This window comes from Staurois parvus, unplaced genomic scaffold (assembly GCF_062004578.1).
Source record: "Staurois parvus isolate SC_StPar_1 unplaced genomic scaffold, SC_StPar_1.0 ptg000011l, whole genome shotgun sequence".
NCBI classification, from domain to species: domain Eukaryota; kingdom Metazoa; phylum Chordata; class Amphibia; order Anura; family Ranidae; genus Staurois; species Staurois parvus.
Window position 1 is genome coordinate 14063584 of NW_028317807.1, and position 21321 is coordinate 14084904.

A 21321-nucleotide genomic window follows, 5' to 3' on the forward strand; every position below is an offset into this window, starting at 1 on the left:
TTATGGGACATGTAATGAAACAGTGTTTTTATGCGGTGAGCTATAATCAGAAACAGATTTTTTTTTTTACTAGTAATCCTTAAGCCGTTGTATCCTGACAACAGACTATCATATTTCAGTATATTACAAACAGCCCAGTCAATAAAGTATAACTATTAAATCCTCATTTTCTATAGCAGAGTTTCTTAATCTCACTATATGTGACCCTTAAAAAACTGTCTACCAACCTGCTTTGCTGCATATTCATTTCTATTCTAACTGAGCTCTAAATTAAAGCTGAACAGATAAATATTCAGATGAAATACATATGTGAGTGCTGTTTACATGCCATAGGATTTGTATTTCGGTCTGTCCAGTCCTGAAATTTATACAACTACACACAGCTCAGCCCTGTCTAGCAGGGGAGGTGGCCTGATTTTTATCTTCTGCTGAATTTTCCATCCTTTGGCTGAACAGTGAAAGGAGAAGCAGCAAATTGAGGAGCTCCTTTCTCTATGGCTCTGCTCTCTCCTACTATCAGCATGCTCCTTGCACCACAGCACACCTTGGTGGCTCCTTGTGCCTCTTTGCCTGCTCCTTTCTGAGCTCTGCTGTACAGACTGTGCAGTAGACTGCAAGAGGGTGACTCCAAGTTGAATTCAGGTACTTACCCATCTTAAATTAAAAAAATATATATATAATACATAAAATGCTCTAATACATTTACATTTATGACAGAGCTGCATTCATTTGTGTCTTTTATATCTGCCTGGAGTTCAGCATAACTAAACCCACAAACAATTTTAAATATTGTAGCTTACCAATCTTTGGATGCGGTGGCTGCATTCATTTTCTTTCTTAGGCTTATAGTTTTTAATTTTCATCTAGTGGTTGGCCAGCAACACACCTCCTGTCTTAGGGTGGCTACTGTCACTAATGTATCTATGAATGAGCTGTGTAGCCACCCTTGGACAGCAACATTGTTAACCAGTGTAGAGGGTAGGATTGGATGGACTAGTAGCTGTAGATGGATTTGGCATTAGTGACTAACAACTTAAAGCCTAGCTCCAGTAAACCCTTTTAAGCAGTTACAGCAAGGGCTATTTTCCTTTTGGAATAAAGTTTTTAATTATATCAATAAAAGCTGACCATTGCAAGCACTACTGTTAGTCTTAAGTGGTTTGTCTCAATTTTCTAACTGCAACTTTTGCTAGACAGGGTGGCCTGTTAAAGAAAGTTGAAAAACAACAGACTTAGAGAGTTGTTGAGAGACCACCGTGTTATTGTTATTGACAAACATTTAAGTCATTTTTAATTTTGGCCATAGTGACACGTTAAATCTTTGGAACCCTTGAACTAAACCAGTTGTCTCCAAACTGAGGCCCAGGGTCCATATTTGACCCTTTGCTTGCCTTTATTCGGCCCTTAGGGCAGTTTTCCTGCTACTGCTACAAAACACTATTCCTCTCATGACACCAACAATGGGGCATTATTTCGGTTACTGACATCAGCAATGGAGCACTATTCCTCCCATTGATTCCAACAATGGGGCACTATTCCTCTAAATGACACCAACAATGGGGCATAATTTTGGCTACTGACATCAGCAATGGAGCACTATTCCTCCCATTGATTCCAACGATGGGGCACTATTCCTCTAAATGACACCAACAATGGGGCATAATTTTGTCTACTGACATCAGCAATGGAGCTCTATTCCTTCCATTGATTCCAACGATGGGGCACTATTCCTCGAACTGACACCAACAATAGGGGCATTATTCCTCCCACTGACACCAACGACAGGGCACTATTCCTTCCATAGACAGCAATGATGGGGCACTTTTGCTCCCCCTAGAACAGTAAACATGTATTAGGGGAGGAATTGTTTGCATTGCTCACTCCCACTGATGCCAGGATAATTTCTACTCCCAGAGGCCACAGTCTGGCCCCCCAAAAGCCTGAAAGGCTCTAAACTAGCCCTCTGAAGTAGACCAGTGGCCCCCTTTGCAAACAAAGTCCCTTTCTTTAACTTTAACTGATCCTTCCTCTCACTGACAACAATAATGGGGCACAATTCCATTCACTAACACCAACAGTGGGGAACAGTTTGTCTCACTGACTCCAATGGGGTATTATTCTTTCTCATGCTGAAAAAAGGTAGTAGGTTATTATTTACTTACAATGACCACAGATCCTGATGACAGATTGTCAACACCTCATGAGTGATGACATCTTTGCATATGCCACCTTTTCCCTTTGCATTTAGCATGTTTTACTATGCTATACACTCCACCACTAAATAAATCTGCCAGTTGACTATTTTTTTTATCTTTTTACTTAAATTACTTATGTATTTCTCAACAGCTGCCAGAGTTTCTGTAGAATCCTGGTCCCCACAAGTCATTAAACTTAGGTTTACAAGTTGTTATTGAATTTCATAAGTACCGCTTATTTTTAATTCATTAAACCTAAATAATTAACCCTACAAACTTTATAAAGTACCACTGGAGTAGTCCAGAGCTTCTCAGAAAGTGAATCGTTTCAATTTAAAATGCCTATCCTCCCTGAGCATTCTTAAAAAAATAGATACAGATCAAGAAAACTTGTTTGTCTCCTGAAAGCTTTGCAATCCTTCACTTCTATGGTGCTAGTCACACCATCAGTTCTTGAAATTGATCACATAGTCTTTGCCTAAGGGGCTTGGTAGACTGCTGTTCAGAAACAGCCAAACAATAAGTAGATACCATGTGACCAGTGCCTCTGGCATAGTAAAGCATTGCAGTCCAGAGAAAGATTTTATGTTTTTCAACATTGGCCAAAGAGATGTTGCTCCAAAATTTCTTTATAGAGTGTAGGTCTTCTTTAAATGCCAGAGTTCTTTAGCATTTCAGAGAGCTTGTTTCTTGTATGTAATGAATCACTGCAATTTTTGTGCAACCGTTGTAAATGTGTAAACCTAAAAATATGCTGGACAAGCTCTGAGCACCCAAGCTCCCCTCCCTTTTTCTCTGGCATTTTGTTTTTGTTCCTCAATTGCTTCTAAAACCAAACAAGAAAAATGCGAGGCTGTGCCAAGACCGTTACTGAATATTTTGCTTGTGCTCCATGGTCAGAATGATCATGACTTGTGCAACAACAACCTCACACTCTTTGTTCGTAGCTGTCCTGTCTCTCCGCTGGTCATTGTGTTTATCAGCAATATTTGATTTGTCTCCACGGCTGCTAAGTGTGCTGTTGTATAAAAGCTCCATTATGCAGAAATCCGGCTTGTGAGCTGCTTTTTGCCTTGGCACCTTATTTGGCTATTTTATGTCTGCCTATTCCGCAGCATTTTCCCTTTCTATCCGTCTGAGATATTTGTTTTGTTTTCTGTAATTGTTGGCTATAAAAACTGGATTCAAACCTAGAGCCAGTAAAAACATAGCAACAGTTTGGCTTGGTGCAGGAGCATGGTTAGTTCTCCAATAGTCATTCTATCTAATCACATTATTCACTGAGATTTCAGCCTGACCAATAACATTCTGTCACAAACTTGAGATAAAACATACCAATGTGACATGTTTAATTTTTTGTGTGTTTTTTATTTATGGTACAGAGTGAACTTTATTTCTGCTTAAAGTTTCCTGCTCCCGTGCTGAAAATAGCACATTAAGGATACTATATTTTAGTCTTACTTAAATTAATTTCACGATAGAGAATGTTTTTTTCTTGTCATAATGTTTGATTTGAGGGGCTACAACACCAGATTGAACAGAAGGAGATATGAACACCTGACCATCAACACCTACATGAGCTTTTTGGACATACACATGGACATGCATGGACATGGACATCCACAAACCATTCACATGACTATGATGTTGCCCCTTCTTTCCCCAACCAGCACCACCTTGGTGTCTATAACAGCCTATGGCAGTGTGACTTTGTGCCTGTTTAGCCATTTATGAAATCAGGTACAAGACCTGTTCCATTTCATACCACAGATGGCTCATTAGGGTTGAGGTCAGGGTTTTGTGTAGGCCAATCATGCCATATTCATCAAGCCATGTTATAATGGATCTGGTCTTGTGCACGTGGACACAGTTATGCTCAGCCAGAAATTGTCTTCTCCAAACTGTTGCCACAAGATTGGCTGCACAATATTTTCTGAACCATATTTGTATGCTGTAGCATTAACAGTATTCTTCACTGGAAACTTCTGAACTTGATAATTTTGAGGGGTGTGATGGTCCGGTGTTGATAAATGTTTGGCCATATAGTATAGCAACTCCACTGACATCAACTAGTCAGTCATATTTCTGTCATCAGATTCCATTCAACTGGAGCCTGATTGGTAGCTATAAGTTATTTCATGTCTAACTTTGCTTGTTTTACTGTCATGTTGAATAAACCCACTGTTTGAAAACCAGGACTGTATCAGACTACTAAGGAAGTGAATCACCTTTACTCTTGTAAATACTTGTAGTATTAGTCTGCTCCTAGATGTCATGATGTCGCTTACTCCATGTTGTCCCTGTCTTTTTTGTATTTGAAAAGTTGATAGCAATTTGTTGGTCTCTGTGATTACACGTGTTATAAATGAATTCCTTTGTTGTAAAAGTCAACTCATCTGATATGGCTCACTTTGGCTGCTCCAAATGATTTTCTTTATATCCCACCAGTAACAATTTTAGGTAAACAATTTTTTTTTTACTTTTGTTTTTATTAAATGAGCCCCAGCGACAGAGCAGTACACCACAAAACTTTGAGCGGTTATGCCAGGAGGATGCCTGCAGCTATAGCCATCATCCCAGTATCTGTGTTTTCAGCTGGCAATGGCCTGTTTTGTAAAAGTGATCCTAGTGGCCACTGGATTGCTTTATACAGGGGGCAGAATGTGGTCCCCCCTCCATACCCCCCCCCAGCCACCTTCCGCTGCCTTTCTGGGCTCTTCTCTCCTGCTGGGGAGCCCGGGAATGCAGCCATCGGTTCTGCCAGCTGACCATAGTGATGATCTAGGGCCGGAACATCCCCAATCATTTCTATGGTCTAGAAAACCAGAAGCAACAAGTCTGTTATCACTTCCGGGTTCGCCAAAAGTAAACAAGTCATTAATGGCTTAGGAAAGCATCGGATCAAACCAATCTTGGTTTGATCGAGTGGTTTTAAAGGCAGAGGAGAGATCTAATTGACCCCAGATCTCTCAGTAAAGAGTACCTAAAGAGTACCTGTCCCTGTCTGTTATTTATCCCTTGTAATAGCAATAAAGTTGATAAAAAAAAATAGCCAGTGTAAAAATAATTTAAACATTTTAAAGTGCCCCCATCCCTGCACAAAGGCAAATGCACACATCGGTCCTGCACGCATATGTAAACAGTGATCACAACACATATATGAGTTCTCACCATGAACATTTATTTATTTTATTTATTTCAGGTACTTCTATAGCGCTGTCAATTTACGCAGCACTTTACATATATATTGTACATTCACATCAGTCCCTAACCCTCAAGGGGTGTACAATCTAAGGTAGAGATCAGAGAAAGAGCAATAATTCTAGCTCCAGACCTCCTGTGTAACTCTAAACTGATAACCTGCTAAGGCTTTTAAAACATTTCCTATGGATAATTAAATGTACATAGTTTTTTGTCGTTCCACTACTTTAAAGTGTGAAATGTTTGGTATCTATTTTTTTGGCATAACTTTATATCTTACAAAAAAACTGGGTATTCTACTGTGTTTCACTAGAATTCATAAAATTTTATTTTTGCCAAAAAATTGCATTTGAAAAACCACTGCACAAATACCACGTGACATAAAAATTGCAACACCCACTATTTTATTCTTTAGGGCCTCTGTTTAAAAAAAATAAATAATGTTTGGGGGTCCTAAGTTATTTTCTGGCAAAAAAAAGCAGATTTTAACACATACTGTAAGTGAGAAGTGTCAGAATAGGCCTGGTCTAAAGTTGAAACCAGTACACTATAAGTCCTCATGCACACTGGGCATTTTTACAGCTGCTGTTTTTGGCTTTTGATGTTTTTTTCTACATCCAGTATACTCCCTCCTATGTGTCCATGCACACATAGACTGTAATCAACATTTTTTGGCTGGAAAAAAAACCCAGGACTAGTGAGTTTCTAGAGGAGTTTTTTAGCTGTAAAAACGCTGTAAAGCAGCATTTTCTGACTTTTTTTTACTTAAAAATTTATTTTTTCTCTTTGGTAAAAAAAACCTCTAAAAAAACACAAATGAGAAAAAAAAGCGGCAAACGCTGCTAAACGCTAATACAAAATTGCTAAATACCGCTGCAAAACTCACATTTTTTAACCTGACTTTACACAGCTAATGTTACCAGCGTTATTAAAACACCCAGTGTGCATGGAGCCTAAGCCCTGGTTCACACTGATGCGGTGTAGAATTTGCAGCGTTTTCTGTGTGAATTCTGCACCGCATCAGAATCGCACCCAGTTCATGTGAACCACTGCGGATGTGTATGTTAAGTTAACAACCCTCCGAAAATGGTCCAGAAAACACAGTGTGATGTGCAGAATCGGATCGCATAGGTGTGAATACCCATGCAATCCATTTCTACTGCGGACCAAAAAAAGGGTCCTGCACATTTTCGGTGCGGGTGTGGTGTGATTAGAGCCATACAAAATGTATGGCTCCGATCGCACCGCACACAAATCGCATGTAATTTGCACAGGAATGTGGTGCTGTTGCTGTGCGAATTACATGCGATATGCAGCACCGCATATATGTGAACCCAGGCTCAATGATTTTTTAGATACCTAACATTTCTTACTTTGTTTCCATTACCACCTATTACATTTGAAATCATCTTATATAACAATAATAATCGTAAAGCAGTACTATGAAAGCAACATTTTCCTTGTAGATAGCCATATTTAGCTATATTACCCTTTTTTCTTTTTTTTTCCCTTTTTTTCTTTCATAGTATAATAACCTCTCTTTTGGATTGTCTATGCTGCTGTTTGCAGCACAATATATGGGAGAAATTTAGCTTGCTTGAAAAAGAAGGTCACTGAGAGGTCATACTTTTTTCATTAGGTCTACGGCTGTTTTAGTTCCATTATACAAGATGTGGCTGTACATATTTTATGTTGCTGAGGTTTTGAAGCCTCATACTTTTATTCTATTTTCATCCTGTTAATCTTTTCAGCGACATTGTTGTCTGTAATTAATATCGATAGAGCTGTTCAAATAGTGAAGGCAACCCATTTTTCCCCAGAAAGCAGATTCTTCGAGCACAACTAAACTTTAAATTATGCAATCTGCAATTCTGAAAACTGCATTTTATTTTTTTGTTTAGTCTGAAGAACAAATCTTTTGTAGGCTCTGAATTATGAATAGCTACACAGAGGTTGACTTACCCTTGAGAAGATGAAAAAAAAATAGTGAATTGCCTTTTCTGGTTAAGTTGACAAATTAGGAAAGTGAACAGTATTGCTGAGCAAGCAGCATATAGACACATCTACATGATAAGGAATTTTGGCTGACCCTGTGTTATTGGAAACTCTATATTTCTTCAAGGTCCAACTTGAATTCTGTGGTATTTTATATACCTCTAAGAATTTTTGCTGGATGTCTCCTGGCAAACAGCTTAGCTAAGGCTAGGTTAGCTCAGATGGAAGTAAGCTGAAATGTTTCAGATTTTTCTTGCCTTTTTTTTTTGCTCCCTTAGTCTTAAAGTGGACCAATGGATTGTCAAGTGCTTAAAAAGCCTTAGCAAGCAGTTAAACAGTTTTAAAACAAACCCTCAGTAATCTCAGTAGCTGCATGTACTATGAAGTAATTCATCCACAGAGTTCACAAAACAGACTCTGAAGTCAGTTTTAAGTTGGCTCTAACAAAATGTTTACGTCACAATGGTTGCAGGATTCCAAAGTTCTGCTGCCATAGGAAACAAGGAGGTGGTGCTGTGATTTCAGAGCCTGTGTTGAGAACTTTGAAAATGAAATTCTCAACAATTCCTTTAGCTATATAGGTCTGTGAGGACTAGGTTTAAAGTGCCTTTACTGCTTGTTCAGAATATGTAATTTATTTACTTTTACACCCTGGTCACATCAAGCCCAGCTTTGAAATTGTGCGACTTACAGTGAAGTCGCACGATCTTAAAGTCAGGTGAGATGCCGATTTCAGGTGCAATTTGCAAGACATCTGACACAGATGTCTAAGCAAATCGCACCAAAAGTAGTGCATGCACTATTTTAGAAATTGGTGCTGTTCCGACTTGCGGACAATAGGGTGCAACTTGTCATACGATTTGCAAGTCGCATGGCATGCAAATCGCATGCCAAGTTTTACCCGATGTGACCAGGGTGTTATTTTGCATAGTCTGGGCACAGGTTAAACCAGTACTCTGAGATTACAGAGGCTTCCACTGCTAAGTTTGCCTTCTGGGAATGCCAGTTGCCTGGCTGTCATGGTTATCCAATGGCTCTAGTTATTTCTGATTCACTACTGGAAACAGGTAGGCAAGATACTAAATTCGGACTTCATTTTTTTTATACACATGCTTTTTCCACACCAAGGTATGGAATCCAGGGACAGCCAAGCATTTTCTAGAAGGCCAGCAGTGGTAACCTCCATATTTTATAAATACAGGGTTTTCTTTATAATCTAGTCAGGTTGTTTAGTTTTGAACCAAGTGGGTAAAATTTTAAAAGTCCTGTCTGGTTTTTATTTCTAACTGTGACCTCACTGGAAATTTTTTTCAATTTCATAACCCTGTCACACCTCTTCAAGTAATGGGAGTATTGTTTTCACAAAGACAGGGAGGAATGGCAGCAATAAAAGCATTCTTAGAAGTTCTAACCCTTCTTCACTCTGCTAAAAATCCATTTTTAAAAATGTCCAATAGGGACACTGATAAAAAAAGGTAAAACCTTACAGAGGCTCTAACCCGTCTCATCTCTAATCAAAAGGAAAATATTTTGGCTGGAGTTGGACTTTAAAGTATTTTTTAGAAATGTTATGTTTTCATTATAAATCATCCCATACAAAAAGGGGCATACTTATAAAGCAATGAGTGTGACGTTCCCCCAACATTCAATGCAGGTGTATCTTCCTTGTGCATGCATTTTAAATTACAGTGATTGATTTGCCTGCAGTGAATGTCACAGTTTCTACGTTGTATATCAATATGCCCCAAGGTTTCCAATAGGTAATTTGTGCAATTCTGGCAGATTGATAATGGCTACATCTCTACAGCTTCCATATTTGTACAATTATTTTGAAATCCTTCATTCTTGGAGCTTACAGTACCTCTGAATGCACCAACAGAACATGCCTAGAAGCTGAGTATGATAAAATTAGAGCAGACATTGTTAGAAGTTTGTGGTTTTAGTATTCTCAGCCAGTGAAGCAAATTACTTCTCCGAATCTGACACCACTATGATTTGGATTTGCTTTCTGAAATAATTGTAAAACAAAAGTCGTGAAATCAGTCTATTCAAACTTTTAGAAAAAAATAAAATGCATTCTTTTCAGTTCCTAGTTTTAATGGCTTCATATTAAAGCAGCATTAAAGCCAAAACCAAAAATGTAATACAATATATTGCAACTTACAGCTGCCTTAGTTTTCATTTTTCAGTTTTTTTCGCCAGTTTTCACCTGGTGATTTAGCCAGTAACACACCTTCTGTATTAGAGTGCCCCTTTCTGTATAAAGGAGCACAGGGGCACCTTTGGACAGCAGCATTGTAAGTCTGTGGGGAGGGGAGCATTGGATGTACTAGCAGATTTAAATGCACACAAAAAAGCAAGCCACACTCCAGCTCACACTTTATAATCAGTTACACCAAACTGTTCTTTTCCTTTTGGCATAAATGTTTTACTTAAATAAATAAATAAAAGCTGATCACTGTAAGTACCCCTGCTAGTGTTAAATGGTTTGTCTCATCTCTGTAACTGATACATTCTGCTGGAGAGCTTGTTCTTTTGAAAAACAGACTTACCGGCTAGATCACCAGGTGAAAATAGCAGAGAGAAAGCTTAAAAAGAAAATAAATGCAGCCATCACATCTAAGAATCTGTAAGCTGCAATATAATAAATGTTTGCTTTTGGGTTTAATACTGCTTTAACTCTTTTAGTGAAATGTCTTCCAACATTCATTTAATTGAATGTCAGTGTGTTGCATGGTGTTATCCATATTGATGTACATATTTCTTTATAACAGATATTTGTGCATGACAAAATCCAATATACATTGCACATTTGGCTCTTCTAACTAATTGGAAATGTCCATTGAGCCTATTGTAATTGCTGTCATACTATGTCTGTATCTTGAAGTGTATGTAAACCCTAGAAATGAACTCATTTGTTAGCTTTTGGCCTGTTATATAAACCATTGAAAGAGTTATATTTGTTTGATATAAGCAGAAAAGTGACTGTTGATCCTGACAGAAATGCAGTGAGCTGTGCACACTGCAGTATTATCTCAAGCAGTGTTATCAGCTCTGCCTAGTTCACCTCCATGAACAATAGCACACCTCCCTCTATATTATGGGAATGAGGAGAGAAGGAAGTGTTCTGTAGTCCTAACACACTTTCTATCCTTGCAACTCTGATCCTCCATAGATACAGTGCAGTGGGTTAGTGGGCAGAAAGTGTGACTAGGAGAGTAAATGTGTTTTACTAGCAGGATCATTAGCTAAAAAAAGAAAAAAAATCTAAATGGAAAAAAGTGCAGCCACTACAGTTAAGCAATGTTAAGCTGCAATATATATGAAGTGTAAAAATATGAAAAGGTGGACTAACACTGTATACTCTCTCCACTTCTCTGGTCTCTACTATACTTACCTCCAGGAGTAATGAGTTGTCATGCAGTGCTTCCAGGATGGATCAGAGCAGTTCTCAGTATTAGCACTGAACAATCACAATTGCTCTGATCCATCCTGGAAGTGCTGGAGAAAGGAGAAGAGCAGGGATGTAAAATGCCCAGACCACCGCACTGACTGCATGGGCACTGACAACTCATCACCCACTGAGGTAAGTACAGTTGGGATCCAGGGGGGTGGGGAGGGCATACAGAGCTAGTTCACCTTTTTATTTTTCCCCAAAAGGTGGACTAGCTCTTTATTGTTGTTGGGTTTAGATACACATTAAGTTGTACAGCACTGTACTAGATTAATATAAACCTATGCCACGAAAAATATATATTTAATTGTAAATGGTATTTTGATCTGTAAACAGCTTTATAAATTAATTTATTATGTTATATTTGAAATATGTAACAGCTTAGTTGTTAAAATATAGGGAAAAAGCATGCATGATTTCTCAATTTTAGTCCACCAACATCCCACCTAGCAACGCTCTTCTGTGTCTCTCCACCAGGGGGCACCCTTCTACCAGGGAGCGAGCCCACAGTGGACACGGTGTCAGTGCAGCCCATCCCAGTCTACTGGTATTACGTTATGGCAGCAGGAGGCGCTGTTCTGGTACTGGTCTCCGTCGCACTGGCCTTGGTGCTCCACTACCACCGATTCCGCTATGCGGCCAAGAAGAGCGACCCAGCCATCACCTACAAAACCTCACATTATACCAACGGTGCACCACTGGCAGTGGAGCCTACTTTAACTATAAAACTAGAGCAAGATGATCCCGACCACAGCTCGCGATGCTGAGTGCAAGGCGGATGCTGGATCTAGACTTAACAGACTCAAGAACTGTTGGCTCAATTTGCACTTTTTTCCTCCAAACCCTTACGCCCCAATGATACTTTATTCTGAAGACTTTAAGAATTGAACCCATAGACATCTCACCCCTCGTTGACTGTCTCTAAAATCTAATGCTGCATCTTGGAATACATTTGAGAAGAAGGCGAATTGCCTTTAAGAACCTGAATGCTCTTCAGTTATTTTTTTCTTTTTTGAAAGACAAGTTTTTTTTCAAGCTTTGTTTATAATTTTTCCCCAGACGGAAACAAAATTTGCCTGAGAACATGAAGGAAAGTCAGAAGAGTGTAGACATCTATCTATATTCTGTGTGTAAGAGATAGCATGTGTGAGCAGTGGTGAAAACCACAAATTAAACTAGGCAAGCAATGGTAATGTATTACAGCGAGCTCTCATTGCAGTCCTTCATGTAATGAATCGAATTCTAGCCCTCCATGGCAGCTAACAAACATAAAGAGACTCTGTCAGAAACCAGTATACCTATCTTGGAAGGCTCTGATTGAAGCTGCTATTTCTTGAATCACAAAGCCCATCCTGATTTCAGGACAGTAGCTTAAGCTTAACCTACTGCCCTAGGATTAATATTCGGCCCCTCATGTTGAGGATTGTCGGCTTCCATCAGTGGCTACTGCTCCTCTGCTTCCTAACAGATGATCTTTAATTTTGTCTTTTTTTTTCCCTGCCTTTCTGGATTTCTAGTTCAAATCTAGATGATCTTAAACCCTCTTGAAAGTTACTTCTGATTTACTGTATTTCAACCCACTTATTACTGTATTTCTGAAGATTGTTCACCTGCTAATTTAAAGGAAGCCTGTCCTGGAAGAAATATATTGAATGCAATTGATGTCTTCCTTCTGAACATACTACTTAGATGGCTATTCCTTACTTCAGTACTTTCACAGTCACTGATTTTGAACAAGTAAGTGCAGCTGACCTGCATACTTTTTTCCAGGTCAGTGGGGTTAATTTACTGAAAAAATAAGGGCAGGTTCACTTTGCAAAGTGTAGTTCCACATTCACCTGAGAATGGCCCCTTAGCTTAGAGAATAAAGTTAAGATATGCTCAAACAAAGACCATGATTGGACATTCAAAGTCATTACATCTTTAATTATTAAACTATGGGTTGATTTACTAAAACTGGAAAGTGCAAAATCTGGTGCAGCTGTGCATGGTAGCCAATCAACCAAAAAACTGGAGGCTGACTGGTTTCTATGCAGAGCTGAACCAGATTTTGCACTCAATCATTTTAGTAAATCAACCCCTATGTGTGCATACACTTTGCAATGTAAATATTCACTTTGCTAACTGAACCGCCTGTACTCTTTAAGTAAATCAATCTTAGTGACTTAGAAAGCCTGTAAGCCAATGGATTGGCATAGCAGCCAAACAACTAGCATTTTCCGAAGGCAGCAGCTTATATAATTCTCTCAGCACAGGTTTCCTAAATATGACAAAGGCTGATTGATATATAAATCATTTTGTGGATTATGCAACCAATGATTAGGAAGAGAGTAAGAGAAAAGTAGTTGACTTTATTAAATGCTGCCCTAGGGATAAACAGGACATGACATACAGCTATCCGAGCTCTCTAGAATACATTTAGACAGATCTAGTCCATATATGCAATTAAAAAACATGAAGATATTTTGTACTTTACAAATGCACTTTTTTATTTACATATTAAACGCTAGGTGGTTTATGCTCCAAAAATCATTTTGGTTTCAGACCATCCATAATACACATCAGTGTTGTTGTTGCAAATCTAAATGGTCAACTCTTTTTATGGAGCAACACGGGTCATTTTTATTCACTTGCTAGCACAAGATTAACTTTTTGCGGAATGCCTCCTTATTTGTAACACATTGGGCCTGATTTACTGATGGAGAAGAGACTAGTCACCTAATAATGTGAAGTTGTGTTGACTTCAGTTATCCAATCATGCATAAGAAAAAAAAATGTTTTTCTTGGTATGTGATTGGATATTCAAATTAATCATAGTTTCACTCTATTTACCTTAATCTAAGTGATTATAAATTTTGCAAAGTAAACAAGTGAGCAATCTCTTCCCTTTAATAAATCAACCTAATGGATTTCACTGTGGTATAACCCATTTGTCAACAAGTTAGGTAAATTTTGTGCTCCAAAATGGTTAAAAAAAATGTCCTCTGTAGCTGAGCCTTTATCACCGAGTGGACCAGGGGCATGCAACAGATCAGTAAAGCACAGTGGGTTGATTTGTAAAAAAAACTACCATATGAAAAATATTTAAGCTGCATATATAGCCACTGGTTTGCTTTTATGGCCTGACTCAAATCTATTTGGTTGCTAAAAGCTCTGAAAAGTACCATCATTAAAAGATCTTATGAGGTCTGACACACATATCATGGTTCAGAAAGCTATCATTGTTGATGACCAGGTAGTTGAGTCAGAGAAAGAATGACCTCACACTTGTCCTCACATTTGTATGTGTAGAGATTGCATCTCAATGGCTTCTTTGCCTCTACTAAATTTCTGCTTTATGCCCTCCCAGCCATCTTGTATTGGCAGTCGTTGCTCAGTCTGTGAATTAACCGGTGTTTTGTTAAAATTGAAAACCTGTGTATATTATTTTTATGTATTATTTTTGCTGCCTTATCTAGTCATGACTATGTTTTACATGACTTTGATTAATGAGATTCTTGTCATGAAATAGAATTTTTCAGTTTACAAGACATGCATCAGTGCAGATGTCACTTTGCAGCAATATATCCATTGAATTAACAAGGCATTAAAGTTACATACAGAGGCTTGTAACATTCAAAATACTACACTAAGCAAAGGATGACGCAACAGTACATATTGGGAGATGGGGCTTATATACCCCAGAAATTCACTTGGTCAACCTACTGCTCGTTATATTATACCCTTACTTGCACACATCAATATCATCAACAATTATATGAGGCTAAATAATATTGAGCTTACAAATAACATAACTATAGTTAGTCCATGCAATGGCCACTAACACTGTAAGTAACTGACAGGTACGAATTGATAAACTACATCGTGACCTTACCATTAAGCATGGTAGGCAAGTGCCTATAGATGGCAAAGGCAAAGAAGTGCCTTTTCCTGCATAAGTCTTGGCCATACTTTTTTCGGTATCATTAATAGAAAAAGTGAATAGGCATATTTACAATATTCTAAGCCAGTTTAACAGCAAGAAAAGGGAAATGTTCTATTCTGAAGAGGTAAACTTAGCAGAAAGGGATTACTTATAGTGGTAAAAATTGTGTGCTCATAGGCTCCAGTGATGTAAATCCCGTCATGATCATTACTACAGATTCAGAAAATAACAGAGGATATTATTTATGGCATTATTTGCATCCAGTACTCGGTTTCTTTTTTCACTGAGTGTAGCATTCACAGAATGTATAAATTTTCTATATTTTACCATCATTGAAAAAAGAGAACAGGGAATGAAAATAAACATGTGGACCTTTTCTTGGCAGTGGTAAGAGTTTTTGAAACCCTTGTGGATAGGTTTTTTCAATGTAATGCCATATTTGCTTACCTTACATATCTAAAATTAGGGTCATAATTAAATCACCAGTAAAAAAAAAATTACACTGCCACGACCACAACTTAATTAATGGCCTTCAGCCTCTTCGCTTTCCCCAGCTTCCACAGGAAGGAAATCCCTGAAAGGTCTATTTAGGTCAAAAGATCCCAATAGGATAAATGTCTTATCCCACAATATGGGGACCTTAAAATTAATTTTAATGCATCCCAGTCGAGCCATAATTCAGACACTTTACAAATCGTTTCAAATACATTTGCAGACATTTTTAGATATTCCATATTTCCTATACCAGCTATTGAACTTTGTTAAGACAGTATGCAGTTTGACCGTGCACATAGGAAGTAAGCTTTAGAAGCGGAATAACATCTTGAGATGTTCCCCATGGATTCTTTCCGTTTCCCCGTGCCATGCCACAGATTGCTCTCTGTTTACCTTATTTATCTTTACCTGAGCCAAAAATCTCCTCTTTGTACTAACATATAGCCTCATCTCTGATTATTAGATAAAGCATATGCACTGGGAAATTATTGATGAACTCATTTTTTTCTGGTCCAAACTAACACAATACAATAAGAAATAGAAAAACAGACAAATGCACTGGTGCTAAATTATATTTCTCTTTAACACAATGTACATAACAGTTGTGGCTCACACATTTGACGTTTCAGTGTTAGTGGAGCTTAAGAACAATCAGTTTTACATATTTTTTAGGTAGCAAATGGGTGGCCTTATATGCTAAAGTGACATAGAATTGTATATTTTTTTGTATCCATGCTGTTATTTGGGTGTTTGAATGTATTTCTCACAGAAATGCTAGTATACAGTACACTGCTGTGTATAATAATTTTGAGCCGTTTTGTATTAGAATGGTTTTGTCCATATGGCATTACTGCTAATTTTTTTTTCCTGTGCCGTAATCTGCACATGCGTATGTGCCTAGAAGTTGTTATAGTTTGTACTATGAGAGAGTGTACTGCAAAGCAATTGAGGCAGTGATCTGGGAAAACTATACAAATGATTTGTTAGATTTATGCTGGCCAAACATAGGTGGATCTTCTTATGGTTCATAAGAAGTTCTAATAAGTGTTTATTCTTAAAAATGGTCTAAGACTACAGACTGATAGAGTAATGTTGTCCTCCCAACTTTAAGTTTTCTTTCAAATCAAATGTGGACTTTCTTAAATAGGGACTTCACACATTGTCCCTTATAGACCCTAATTGTTGTAGTAGAACCTCTACACCTTCAGCTCTTGCCTGTGAAGTCAATGGCTGTGTAATGTACATCTTGTAATAGGTGCGCTGGAAGTGTCTAGCAAGGGATTGCCCTAGAAAGCAGCCCACCCGCAGCAATTGGTTGCACTGCCAAGTCCACATACCACCCAGGAGGTCTACATACTGAGTAAATACCCTGTTTAATGAGGGGACCTTTATTTTAATACGTTGCTACTAATATATGTAAAGATTATTATAAGCAACACAATGATCTTTAGCCCATGTATGGTCAGTATAATTAATCTCCACCTTTTCTATAAAATGAATTGAATTAAACTTTTTGTGTATCTGTTTTAAGGCAACCTCACGTATGCTATGTTTGTAACACATCCTACATGTTGTTTTGTTTGTGGATTTTTTTTTACCTGCAAAGCAAAAATGCTGCTTCCTTTACGTACATGGAAGCACAATGTTTAATAAGTACATACTGTAGATATAAATTATTCTTCAGGGTTCTATGTTTTCACATTGAATTTGTGCGCTTTGCTTAATCCACTATCATGCCAACTTGCTGCACAATACATTATAAGGCCTTTTAAAAAAATGGTTCATGAAAAAAAAAATGTCTTCTTTATGAAACTGGATTTTTGTACGTAGACTTTTCATACAGCTCAATCACAGGAGGAAATTTATACCAAGTCTTTTAAAAATCACATCAGTCTTATAGCATAAGAGTGTTAGACAGCACCCCTCTGTCCATTGCACCATAATTGGTAATTACACTGTTACTTTTCTCTCGTCTGTTTAATCTAACAGCAGTATCTGAGGCTTACCATCTGTTACCACATGCTTAGAACAAAAGTTCTATGATTGTAAATAGCATTTACTGTTTGACTCTGAAAACTCAAAGGAAAAATAGTACATATATAGAAAAAGAAATAGCTTTTGCATGTGATAAAAAAAGCAAAACCAAGGCACCTTTTGGCCCCCAGTTTTCTATCTTTTGGAATTTGTTCCTCATTAATCTGTTTTTCTTCCTTAAGCCAACACACACATCTAGGCTATCACTTTAGATATTAATATTGCAGCTGGAAGTGTTAAAAAAACACAGTACAAAAATCTGTTATATGTATTTTTTTTTATTGATCAATGTAAAAGATTTTATTTTCCGTCTGTTCTGTCCTGTTGATGTCTGGGGTTGCTTTAAAAAAATGTTTAATACATAGATATTGACAATGAGAATACAAAAGATGTAGTTTGATCTTTGTATTCCATTCAGTGCAGGTTTTTTTATGTTTTTTGCTTGTCTCAATAGAAAAAAATGGTTGCTATTAATACATTTTAACATTATGGGAAGATGTTTTTTACTTAAGGAGTAATCACTTTAAAATGAAGGTGCATGGTAAATTTATATTTCTGTACACAGAGAAAATTTATATATAAACTATTAACACTCACAACCTCAGGTGACTGTTGCTGTTGCCTTTGTCTATATTACCAAATCCTATTCCTTATTAAGCCATGATGTGGGGGTGGTCTTAGGTGCACCTGTTACCTATACCTATGCAGTGGGAATACCAGAGAATACCATTTTTTCAGCATGCAACGTTATTGATATTAAGTGACCAGTAGGTTGAAACTTATGAGTTCTGCTCACAGGTGGCATACTCTAATACGTATAGTTGGCATGTGTACCTTATTATTCACTACCATAGGATCATCACTGTTTCTGCCTTTGTTCATATCATTGCTCTTTCACATACAGAAGAGCTTTGATTTTTTTTCTAATTCATTTTAAAGTGATTATATATACTCTCCTTGAAATTATAAACCTTTACAAATAAAGCTCATCCTTAATTTTTAGATATTTTACTTATTTGCTAAATTTTGAGCATGGAGAATGCTACTCTTTATTGATACTTTATATAATGTTATTTTCTCTGAAAACATTGGATTAGTCACTATTGGTAAATATGATATCCAGCCATTCTCCCTTTATTACGCTGCATCTCTTGCTTTGTCCTCTGCCTGTGAATGAACGAAAAAAAAACTTATAGAAATTTGAAACTTATTTGATCATGTGCTGTGTGGAATGTAATTAAAGGATGGTATTTTTGTACAAACATCTGTTTGTCTTTACTTATCTTAGAAATGTTGCCATTAAATGATGCAGGCTCTCAAGCACTTAACCAAATTTACAGTTTTGTTCTCCATCATTCTACTATTTCATAGGGTGTTGGCTTTTTGCTGTCTTTTCTGAAGTTTCAATCACTCTGTCACCTGAGACAACAATGGTGGCTCTTACAGGATTTTAGTAAAGTGCTAAATTGCTCTGAATGGGTTTATAATGAAGATTGTCTCTCTGGAGTAATCTGCAAAATGGAACATCATTTTCCATTTCCCCAAAGAGCAAATATAAGCAACACAGTTGCACACTGGTGTGACTAAACAGCATTGCACAATTAGATCAAGTTGATTTCACACAAAAAGTGCTCATAATAAAGACAGGCTCACAACCATATTTAGATGATTATGGTTGATTGGATCAGAAAACGATGGTATGTTTATTGGGACTGTGCATCCTTTGCAGACATCCCTGACTGACCAGTCCCAGGGGAAGAACAAATCACTAAACATCAACCCCCAGCCTACAGAAGTAGAAGTGACATGAATGTGTTGGCTGTTCCAAAATCAGAACTCCCAAACCATCATTCAATTTCTTTAAAAGAGAATCATGAGGATTAAAAATTAAAAAAAAACCTTTATACTTACCTAGGTGGATGTAGCATCAGTCCAATGCTGCATCTGCTTCTAAGACTGATAACTGAGTGATCAAAGACTACTGAATGCTTGGTGCTCAATCTCTAACGAGTGACAGTCACCGGCTCTCTGCTCTGCCCCTCCAGCGCTCACTGGAGTGCCGGGCTGTGGAGGGGGCAGGAGCGGCTGGCTCAGGTTTCAGCAGCTCTGAGAGGCTAAGCCAGCTGCCGTCCAGGCATCTGGGTGAATCCTGACCATATGGACGGAATCTTTTCAGAACCTGGACCGGCTCTGTGACATCAGCCGACAGCAGGCTTTAGATGATAACTGATAACAGGTCATGGCAGTGTAGAACGAAGTACACTCTCGTGACCTATAGGAGAAGTAGGGCCAAAAGAGCTTTGGCCGTACTTTTTTAATGCACTGTTAAATTTGTGCTGTGTGTTATATATTGGAGAACAGGGTTTGATGTAGTAAAACCTGATACTTAACCAGAAGAGTTACAATCTGCATTTGCAAAAATATATATGAAATGTATAAGCTCTGTGAACATTCCTGTATTGCCAGGATAGGCATTAATATATAGTGTGTAGTCATGCTGTGTGTTTAAAACATTTTTAGACATAAGAAAATAATTTTATATATATATATATCTATATAGATATATATAGATATATATATATCTATATATATAAATAATGTGCCAACCTATTCCACAGCATACAAGGAACATCAAAGTATAGCTAAAGACTTTTGTTTTGTTTTATTTTTTTTTAGAGTTGGGAATGGTTAGATCAGATTTACAATATTGATGTCCATGCCCCTACTGGGGAGATTCACCCCCACCCCCCTATTTGTCCAGGTAGCGATTGTAACCAACACAGAAAGTAAAGAGAAACCAAACTTTAGTTGTCCCTGGATTAGAACATGAGGGTAAACCTTATGATAGGGGCACATGTATTGGTGACAACTATCAAAAGGGGGTTTCACTTAATCCAAGTAGACTCACTTTCACTTCCTCTGGCATCTTTAGAACATACATTGGCCGATGATATCCCCAGTGGGATGCAGTGTGCAAAATATAATCAAAAATCCCTGTAGGAGTTTTAAGCAGTCCTACACAAGTCAGAAGAAATGTTTTGGATGTAGATATGGTGATTTACTAAAGAAGTACATTTTATTTCTTTCAACCAAGTAAACTTATATTCATTTAGAACACTGAGCCCTGGTTCACACTGATGCAGTGCCGAATTAGCACTGGTTTGCTGTGCGATGTCCGCACTGCATCATAATCACACCCCATTCATGCGAACTGCTGAGGGTGTGTATTTTAAGTTGACACCCCAAAATTGGTTCGCAAAACGCAGTGCAATGTGCAGAATTGGATCACATGGGTGTGAAACATCCGATTCTGATGTGGACAAAAAAAAAAGGGTCCTGCACTATTTTGGTGTGGATGTGGTGCAATTTGAGCCATACAAAATGTATGGCTCTAATTGCACCGCACAGAAATCGCATGTGACTTGCGCAGGAATGCAGTGCGGTTCCTGTGCGAATCACAGGCAATGTGCCGCATCGCATCAGTGTGAACTAGGGCTCAGGATAAGTAATGTAAATTTCCGTTGCATATGACAATAAAATATTCCTTTATTTAATATTACATCATATATTATAGGGTATCTTTGTGGGGTTATGGAAAACCTGCTGGGATTTGGAATATTTGATAGCATTCTCAAAATGTCAGTCTATCAAAAAATTATCACAATATATACACAAACAGTCCTCAAACAAGCTCCTGCACCCACAGAAAGCACTGTTTTTCCTCTAATCATAAATAAATGTCTTTGAAGATACCCCCTGGGTGGTCCCAAGGACTGCATTTATACCTAAGCCAGCCACATCATGGAACTATGTGAACAGGTGCTGTTTCTGTTTACAAGTGTTAACCTCCATAGGTCAATATATAGAGGATTTATGTGAGAGAAATAACATTATAGGAAAATGTCCCGAAAGCTAATGAACAAAAAATACACATTTCTCTCTAACACTAAGCATAAAAGAGTAGTCCCAGAGCTACCAGAGGGAAGTGTGTATGAAATAGAAGAGAAGTTTTTTGAAAAAAA

At 37.8% G+C, this 21321-nt stretch overlaps 1 protein-coding gene across 2 annotated transcripts in view; it reads left to right on the forward strand.

Annotated features, from left to right (window-relative positions):
- NRP2 (neuropilin 2) overlaps positions 1-21321 on the forward strand; it is a 204391-nt gene that overhangs the window by 174949 nt on the left and 8121 nt on the right. Inside the window, exon 16 of one of the 2 annotated variants that reach the window (XM_089670973.1) lies at positions 11323-18561. The exons of the other annotated variant lie outside the window; for it this stretch is intronic. Coding sequence (XP_089527099.1) covers positions 11323-11612 — 290 coding nt within the window. The 3' untranslated portion in view covers positions 11613-18561. Of the gene's footprint in view, positions 1-11322; positions 18562-21321 lie in introns of those variants that run through there. 2 annotated transcript variants of the gene reach the window in all.